Source organism: Ornithorhynchus anatinus, unplaced genomic scaffold (assembly GCF_004115215.2).
Source record: "Ornithorhynchus anatinus isolate Pmale09 unplaced genomic scaffold, mOrnAna1.pri.v4 scaffold_264_arrow_ctg1, whole genome shotgun sequence".
Lineage (NCBI taxonomy): Eukaryota > Metazoa > Chordata > Mammalia > Monotremata > Ornithorhynchidae > Ornithorhynchus > Ornithorhynchus anatinus.
The window spans coordinates 3,422,749-3,432,267 of record NW_024396743.1 but is presented as its reverse complement, the minus strand read 5'-3'; the positions used below and the strand labels follow the sequence as shown (position 1 = coordinate 3,432,267).

General features: G+C 58.7%; 1 protein-coding gene across 1 annotated transcript; it reads left to right on the top strand.

The window, feature by feature from the left end:
- The first annotated feature begins 497 nt into the window (after nt 1-497).
- On the top strand, nt 498-4,869 carry ACTG1 (actin gamma 1). The gene is made up of 6 exons (XM_029056851.1): nt 498-607; nt 1,561-1,694; nt 1,784-2,023; nt 2,405-2,843; nt 3,436-3,617; nt 3,705-4,869. The coding sequence occupies exons 2-6, from the start codon at nt 1,572-1,574 to the stop codon at nt 3,846-3,848; spliced, it is 1,128 nt and encodes a 375-aa protein (XP_028912684.1). The 5' UTR covers nt 498-607; nt 1,561-1,571; the 3' UTR covers nt 3,849-4,869.
- The last annotated feature ends 4,650 nt before the right edge of the window (nt 4,870-9,519 follow it).

The following is a 9,519-nucleotide window of genomic DNA, read 5'->3' as shown; positions in this document are numbered from 1 at the left end:
GCCCCTGGGACCCCCCCCCCCCAAAAAGACCTCCCCTCCAATGCCAGGGGGCGTCTCCCCCACCCCCACTGATCCTTGCAGATTTCTGCAAGCGGGGAGGAAAAATGCAAAATCCAGGGGGTAATTTGGCTTGGGGGGGGGGAGGGGAGTGCAAAATCGAGGGGATAATTTAACATTTTTTTGGGGGGGGTTCCTTGTCGCCCCTCCCCCCTGCAGCATTTTGGGGGGACAGAGACGAGGCGCCAAGCGGGCCCCCCCCCCAAGTTCTTTTATGCAGGTTCCAGGGTGCGCAGGGTGGGGGGGAGGAGAGAGAGGGGGGAAAAAAAAAAGTAAGATGTGGGCGTGGCCCGGTGGCGCCGGCCCCCACGTGACCCTGGCGAGGCAGCCAATGGGCGGCCGTGTTTCGGAAAGATCTCCATATATGGCCATGTTCTGGGGCTGCGCGCGCTGCCGTCGCGGGCCCGCGCGCGGCGCCTCCTTTAAGTACCCGCGGGGGTGGCAGGGAACGGTCTCACTCCGCAGCCGCCGGCCGCCCCTGCAGACGCTTTAGGCCCTTCCTCCTCCTCCTCCTCCCCGGCTCTCCTCCTCCGCTTAGCGCTCGGCCCAGGTAACCCCCAAGCGTCCCGTCCTGGAGGGGGGGCACGGACCTCTGGGGCTCCCCTCGTCCGCAGAGGGAGCCGCTTTGAGGTCTTTTCGTCCCCCCCCCCCGGGGCGGTGGAGATGGTACGGTCGAGGGGCCGCTCGGAGGGTGGGGCGGGGAGCAGCCGCGCGTGCGCAGATCGCAACCGGGGCGTCGAGCTTTTTTTAATTGCTTTTCATCACCCCCCCCCACCCAGTTGGGGCGTCGGTGGTTCCGGCCGGGTTATACCACCGGAACAAAAGCGTCGGGGGAAGGGGGGGGAGTCTTCCATTTTGGGGGGGTGGATGGGGGGCGTCGATGGGGGTGGGTCCCCGCCCCTCCCCGGCCGTTAGCGCCCCCCCCGCCTATGGGGGCGTGGCCCGGGGAGGGCGTGTCCGCCCGGGGATTGGTCAGCGGGGCGCCTGGAGGGAAATTTAAACAGAAATAGCGCAGGCGCAGTTGGGGATCGGGCTGCGCAGGCGCGGCGGGGGAACCCGGCGGGGGGACGGCGCAGGCGCGGTTGGGGACTGGGGGGGGCGGGCGGCCGACGCAAGCGCAGTTGGGGCGTGGGGGGGGGTGCGGCGCGCAGGCGCAGTGGGGGCCTGGCGGAAAGGCGGGGGGCGTGGTCCCTGTTGTCCTCTATTTCGGCGGAGGGACCCCCGGGGTGGGTGGCGACGTCGGCGACGGGGGTCTCTGTAACTCTCTCTTGGGTGCAGGCTGCATTCCTGGGGGGAGGGGAGGGCGCTGTAGCAATCGCGTTGTAAGCGTTGGGGCGCTCGGGCCCGTTTGGGGGGTGCAGAGCACTGGGCTGCACGCTCGGGAAAGGCCCCTGGGACAGCTGGGAGGCCCGGGGTGTGGCCACCTCCGCAAAGGCGTCTGGGAAGCGGGAGAGGGGAGGGGAGGCCTCCGTCCTCACCCCTCCGCCCTGCCGCCCCCGACAGATCCGCCCGAGATGGAAGAAGAAATCGCCGCCCTGGTCATCGACAACGGCTCCGGCATGTGCAAGGCCGGCTTCGCCGGGGACGACGCCCCCCGCGCCGTCTTCCCCTCCATCGTCGGCCGCCCCCGCCACCAGGTGAGGAGCGAGCGGGGCCGCCCCGCCGCGCGGTGCCGCCCGCCCCCCGCCTGCCCGGCGCTCACCTCCCTCTCCCTCCGCTCCCCAAGGGCGTCATGGTGGGCATGGGGCAGAAGGACAGCTACGTGGGCGACGAGGCCCAGAGCAAGAGGGGCATCCTGACGCTGAAGTACCCCATCGAGCACGGCATCGTCACCAACTGGGACGACATGGAGAAGATCTGGCACCACACCTTCTACAACGAGCTGCGCGTGGCCCCCGAGGAGCACCCCGTCCTGCTGACCGAAGCCCCCCTCAACCCCAAGGCCAACAGAGAGAAGATGACACAGGTGCCTGAGCCTCGGCCGCCCCCGCCCTTCCGCCTTCCTCTTTCCCTCCCGACGTTCGAGCTCCCGTTTTTCTCTTTCAAGCATCTCTTTCCCCTTTCGACGTTTTTAGGATTTCTGTTCTCTTCTGGCATTTCCCTCCTGAAGCCTCAAGGTGTCTTTTTTCGTTGGCGTGGTTGCCTGGGTGTGGTTTTTTTCCCCCCTCTTCCTGCTCTCGGTGTTTGCCCCGTGTCTTCTCTCCCTCTGGGGCACGCGGGGTCTGCACGCATGCTGGCACGCGTGTGTGGAGGGGTTGGTGGGGGGTGTGTGGTGTGTGTGGGGGGGGGGGGGGGGGCACCCTCGCGTCCCCCTCCCACCTCCAACGGACCGTGTCTCCCGCCGCAGATCATGTTTGAGACGTTCAACACGCCGGCCATGTACGTGGCGATCCAGGCGGTGCTGTCCCTGTACGCCTCGGGCCGCACCACGGGCATCGTGATGGACTCGGGCGACGGGGTGACCCACACGGTGCCCATCTACGAGGGCTACGCCCTGCCCCACGCCATCCTGCGCCTGGACCTGGCGGGCCGCGACCTGACGGACTACCTCATGAAGATCCTGACGGAGCGCGGCTACAGCTTCACCACCACGGCCGAGCGGGAGATCGTGCGGGACATCAAGGAGAAGCTGTGCTACGTGGCCCTGGACTTCGAGCAGGAGATGGCCACGGCCGCCTCCTCGTCCTCGCTGGAGAAGAGCTACGAGCTGCCCGACGGCCAGGTCATCACCATCGGCAACGAGCGCTTCCGTTGTCCCGAGGCCCTGTTCCAGCCTTCTTTCCTGGGTGAGTGTCCCGTCCCCGTCCCCCCGGTAGGAGCCAGGGAGCGGCGTGGCCTAGTGGGTGGCGATCGTCCAGTCGATTGAGCGCTCACCAAGGGCGGGGCGCTGTGCTAAGCCCTTGGAAGATACGATATAGCAGCGACCGCAACTAGGATACTTGTTAAGCGCCCAAAATACGTCAAGCCACTCCTCCACGCGTTGGGTGCGAGGCCATCAAGTCGGACACAGAGTACCCGGCCTACATGGGACTCCTGGTCCCCATGGGAGAGAGGAGGGGACCGAGGGGAAGGGAAGTGACTGGGCCAAGGTCACCCGGCAGACAGGCGACAGAGCCGGGGTGAGAACTCGTGCTGCTTGCTGGGAGGCGGCAGAGAAATAATAACAATGTTTCCCAGCCCGGCTCTGCCGGGTGACCTTGGGCAAGTCCATTCTGGAGGCCTCGGTTGGGGAAAGGGGGTTGAATGAAGACCGTGAGCCCCCTGTGGGGCGGGGGCTGTGCTGGGCATCGGGGGCTGAGCAGACTCTCGGGAACTATTGTTACTCTTAATTTAAAAAGCTAACGCCCCCTCCCCGTTCTCCCCCCACCCCCCGGCTAGGCATGGAGTCGTGCGGGATCCACGAGACCACCTTCAACTCCATCATGAAGTGCGACGTGGACATCCGGAAGGACCTGTACGCCAACACCGTGCTGTCGGGCGGGACCACCATGTACCCCGGCATCGCCGACCGCATGCAGAAAGAGATCACGGCCCTGGCCCCCAGCACGATGAAGATCAAGGTGAGCTCACCCTCCCGCTCCCCTCGGGGTCCGCGCCGCCGGCTCCCCCTCCGTTGAAACCCCCGGCCTCCCCCTCTCTCCTTCCAGATCATCGCCCCCCCTGAGCGCAAATACTCGGTGTGGATCGGCGGCTCCATCCTGGCCTCCCTGTCCACGTTCCAGCAGATGTGGATCAGCAAGCAGGAGTACGACGAGTCCGGCCCCTCCATCGTCCACCGGAAATGCTTCTAAGCGGAGCCTCTCCCGCACGTCGGTCCCGTGTCCCGCCCCCTCCCTGCCCCTCCCTCCCCCCCCCAAATCCGCCGGTATCGATCGTCCTCACCCCCGTCCCTCCCACCCCGGCAAATGCATACACCTCATGCTAGCCTCGTGAAACTGGAATAAGCCTTCTCTCCAAACAAAGCCCACCCCGCGGGGAAGTCTGCCCAGCCGGCGCTAGGCCCAAGCCAGCATCGTTCCGCTGGTTGACCGATCTCTTTTTTTTTTTTTCTTTGTCTTTTCCTTTTTTTTTTTTATTATTTTTGCCCCCCTCCTCCCGGTATCAAAGTTCGGTCGTCATCCCTCCCCGTCTCCACCCGTCCCCCCCCCTTGAACCGGGCTCACGGTTAGCCTGAAAGATGCCCCCTTGCCAAAGGCAAGGCGGCCGCTATCACGGGGGCTCGGCGGGCAGCCGTATTAGTAAAAAAATGAAAAGGCCTCACGGGTGGGTTTCCCTGCTTATCCTGGGGGTTCTCCGGGGGGGGTCCCCTCTCCCCCAAGCCCGGAGCCGCCCGGCCCGCTCCGGTGTCGGAGCGGGAGGGTCGTCGACGGAGCGCTAACTATTCCAGAGGCTGGCGGGAGAGCACGAAAGGGCCTGTCCCTGCCCATCTCTGCCCCAGCAGGGTCGAAGGGGCCGATCCCCTCCGAACCTTAGAAACCCAAGTTTGGTTTCCTCGTCCTTGGCCGCGCCCCTGCACCCATCGGAAGTTTAGTGGGGAAAATGCCACAAACACACACATACACAAAACCACACGGGGCTGAGTCACTCAACTTGAGTTGCAAAAAGAAAAAGCGTCGGCATCTACACACCTGTAAATTTCTGCATCGTTTAATTTATGTAAGATTTTTGTACGTTGCCTTAATGTTCTCACATGACAGTAGAAAACAAAAACCAAAATTTGTATGTCATCCTAAAGTTGAGAATTGTATCGCCCAGGGAGTCATGGTGTAAGGAGAAAAATAAAATCGAAGAGAAACAAACAAACAAAAAAAAGCGACGCCGAGGCCGACTGATGAAAGTGAGCCGATCGCGTGAGTTGGAAGGGGCTGGGGGAGGGTTGAGAGATCTCCACCAGTCCGCCCCATCTTCATGGGCATTATCCAGGGGGAGGTGGAAATTCCTTTTTTTTTAAAAAAAAAAAAAAATCTCCCCAAGAGGAGCCAGGCGGCAAGTTAAATAGCCAACTATTTAGTGGCTACTTGGGGGAGAAAGCAGGTGGAGGGGTGTGATGGGCTGATGGAGGATGGGCGCTGGGACAAGACAATTACGAACCAAAGAAAGGGGACGTTGCCCAAGGTGAGCTCTTTTTTCCCCCCCTCTTCCTACCAGTTAGGTGGATGTCACCCTTGGCCTCCTCACTTCAGGTGTGCGTTACCTCGTTTGTAATTCGGGGTAGCTGTTAGGCGCTTACTATGTGGCAGGCACTGTACTAAGCAGTGAGGTGGTTAGAAGCAAACGGGGTGGGGACAGTCCCTGTCCCAGGTGGAGCTTTTAGAGATGTGGGAATTGAGGCACAGAAGGGAAGTGACCGGGCAGGGTCACACAGACAAGGGGCCGAGCGAGGATTGAAACGGGGAGGGAGTGTGAAGGCCATGCAGGGCGGGACTGGGTCCAACCTGATGGCCTTGTGTCCACCCCAGTGCTTAGTACACCTTTTGGCACTTTTTGAGGGCTTAGATAGCGTATAACTGTTCCCTGTCATCTCCAGGGCCAGTATTGGATGTTGGAAAAGCTGCTGAACTGAAGGGGCTGAACTGAGCAGCCTGGTTGTGTGACCTTGGACCAGTCGCTTAGCTTTTGTGGGCCTCAGTACCTTCACCTGGAAAAGGGGGAAGCAATCCCCGTTCTCCTAATTAGACTGAACCCCGTGGGGGACTTGATCTCTTCTGCCCCTGCGTTTAGTACAGTGCTTAGAACAGCACTTCCATACCACAATAATGATTTCTTGGGACAGTCTCCTCTCCACAGTAAAGTCTCATCAAGTGGCCAATTTGAACTAATCTCGGCTCTGCCGCTCGGGTGACCTTGGGCAGGTCCCTTGGCTTCTCCGGGCCTCGGTTCCCTCCTGGAAAATGGGGATTGAGGCTGTGAGCCCCGTGTGGGACAGGGACTGGGTCCAACTTGCTTGGGTGCAGCCCAGCGCTTAATACAGTGTCAGGCATAGAGTAAGTGCTTGGATCCACCCCAGCATTTAGAACAATGCCTGGCACATAGTAAGCACTTAACAGATGCCATTGTTATTAGTGGAAAATTATAAATCCCTTGACAGGGATTCTGTCTGTTCAAGCACTCAGTAGAGTGCTCTGCACACAATAGATTGTAAGGTCTGGGGCAGTGTCTACTAACTCTTGTGTTCTCCCAAGTGCTTAATACAGTCCTCTACACACAGTAAATGCCACTGATGGATTCTCCAGGACACACCAAGAATCCTATATAAAGGAAAAGCAGAGCAGCCTCGTGGAAAGGACTTGGGAGCCAGGAGGACCTGGGTTCTAATCCTGTCTGACACGTCTGCTGTGTGACCGTGGGCAAGCCGCTTCACTTTCCTCAACTGTAAAAGGGGGATTAAATCCTTGTTCCGAGCCTCATGTGGGACAGGGACGGGGCATCGCCCTCCGCGCTTAGAATAGTGCTTGACACGTAGTAAGCGCTTAACAAAACCATCATTATGAAGGAAAAACCACAGGAAATGTCAGAATGTGTCCTGACCCCCTTGGCAGCGGAGTTGGCCTTCCCCGGATCTCGACTGCATTCCCAGCCCATTTAGTAGACACCTCCGGAAACCCGAAATCAACCGGGCCGGAATACAACCGACTTCTTTGTCATCCCTTTTAGTCCTACGAAGACCCCATGATGTAGGGGTGACCGTGAGGGGAAGCAGCACGGCCTAACGGAAGGAGCCCGGGGCCTGGAGGAGCTGTCTTCTCATCCCGGATCTTCATCCCATTTTACTGAGAAGTGACTTGCCCAAAGTCACACAGCTGAGAGGTGGCGGAGCGGGGATTAGAACCCACGACCTCGCGACTCCTAAACCCGGGCTCTTTCCACTGAGACACGCTGGGCAATTACTCCAGTCTGTTGGCCTTATTGGAATACTAATAATGATGGTATTTATTACGCCGATCCCACCCCTGCCACTTGTCTGCCATGTGACTTGGGGCAAGTCGCTTCGCAGGGCCTCAGTTCCCTCATCTGTAAAATGGGGATTAAGACCCACAGCCTGATTCCCCAGTGCTCAGAGTAAGCGCTTCACAAATACCAACATTATGTGCCAAGCACTCTTCTAAGCACTGGGGGAGAGAAAGGGGAATCAGGTGGTCATTCTGAATGAATCTGCATTTTACAGCGGAGGAAACTGAGGCCCAGAGAAGCGAAGAGAGCCCGGTGGTCCCGGTTGGTGGGCGGGGGCGGCTACTGGGGGGGTCCCCGGATTGGGGGGGGGAGGCCCGGATTGGGGGGGGGGGTCCTGGGACCAGGAGCCCGGACTGACCGCCAGGGGGCGCTGCCGCAGCGTCCACCTGGCAGAAAGGACACCCTGTCGCCGAACGCTTAGCACAGTGCCCTGGCCCTGGGTTCTAATTAGTTCTAATGCGAAAGCAGCATGGCTCTGTGGCAAGAGCCCAGGCTTTGGAGTCATGGGTTCGGATCTCGGCTCTGCCACTTGTCAGCCGTGTGACTTCACTTCTCTGTGCCTCAGTTCCCTCATCCGTAAAATGGGGATTAAGACTGTGAGCCCCACGTGGGACAACCTGATTCCCCTGTGTCTACCCCAGCGCTTAGTGCTCTGCACATAGTAAGCACTTAACAAATACCAACATTATTATTATTATTAATCCCAGCTCTGCCTCTCGTCAGCCGTGTGACTTTGAGCAAGTCACTTCTCCCTGCCTCAGTTCCCTCCTTTGTAAAATGGGGATGAAGCCCGGGAGCCCCACGTGGGACAACCTGATCACCTTGTATCAACCCCAGCGCTTAGAACAGTGCTTGGCACATAGCAAGTGCCTAACCAATTATTATACCGGCTCCGCTGTTGGTCTGCTACGTGGCCTTGGGCAAGTCACTTCTCTCCGCCCCAGATTCCTCATCCAGTGGCTGAGGTTATCGAGCGCTGACTGTGTGCGGACCGCTGGCCCAAGCCTTGGGAGAGGACGTTGCAACAAGCAGACATCTGCTCTCGGGAAGAATCATTTGTTCATTCATTCTGTCGTATTTATTGAGCGCTTAAAGTGTACGAAGCGCTTGTGAGGGAACAATACAACAGTAAGCCCACAACGAGATGGCGGCCTAGAGGGAGAGACAGGAAGAGAAGAAGGAATATATAATGTTGGTATTTGCTAAGTGCTTACTATGTGCAGAGCACTGTTGTAAGTGCTGGGGTTGATACAGGGTAATCAGGTTGTCCCACGTGAGGCTCAAAGTCTTAATCCCAATTTTACAGATGAGGTAACTGAGGCACAGAGATGTTAAGTGACTTGCCCACAGTCACACAGCTGACAAGTGGCAGAGCTGGGATTCGAACCCATGACCTCTGACTCCCCCAACCTGTGCTCTTTCCACTGAGCCACACTGCTTCTCTGCACCTATAATGGACCTATAGAAAGATATAATGAACCTAGAGAAAAATATAATTAACCTAAAGAAAGATATAATGGACTTAAGGGGTGCGGAGCTGGAGGGGGGATGCAGGAGCGAGAAGAAAAGGGGGAAATTTCTAAATTAGCAATTTCTACATTTTCCTCACGAGAGGCTCAGTGGAAAGAGCCGGGGCTTGGGAGTTAGAGGTCATGGGTTCGAATCCCAGCTCCGCCACGTCAGCTGTGTGACTGGGCAAGTCACTTAACTTCTCTGTGCCTCGGTTACATCATCTGTAAAACGGAGATACCCTGTATCTCCCCCAGCGCTTAGAACAGTGCTCTCAGATTGTCCCACGTGGCCCTCGCAAGTTTTAATCCCCATTTTCCAGAGGAGGGAACTGAGGCCCAGAGAAGTGAAGCAGCCGAAGTGAATCCCCCCTTTCGAAGCCTCATCGAAGACACCCCCCCCCTCCAAGAAGCCTTCCCTGACTGCACCCTCCTTTCCTCTTTTCCCCCTCCCTTCTGCATCGCCCCTTTCTTCATCCTCACGCCCCTTAGGTCCACCACCCTCATTTCTTTCTTTCTATTCACGTCCGTCTCCACCTCCTTGGACTCGGTGGAGTCCAAGTCGCGGTGGGCAGGCCGTGTGGCTGCTTATTAGTGCGTCGTCCTCTCCCAAGCGCTTAGTCCAGTGCTTGGCACAGAGTAAGGGCTCGATAGGTAGCGGATTGGATGAATGAGCAGAAGCTGGGAGGCCCTGGCCCTTTAAGGCCTCAGAGGCTGCTGGGACCTTTCTTGACCTTTTAAAGCACGAGGGAGGCCAAAGGGGATGGTCTGCCTCAGTTGGCCCAAGGGAAAGGGGGCAGGATGCATCCAGCCTGGGCTACGGTGAGTAGGGGGCAATGGCTGCTTCAGCTGCACCCTCTTTTCTTTAGGGTGGGTGTGGGATGGGGGTCGCTGGGGCTGTCAGTTTGTTGGTGATGAGGATGGGCAAATTGGGCTGATGAGGGTCGGGGGGGAGCTGCGGATGACGTTTCAGAAATTGATTTAAAAGTGCATTTTGTTGAAC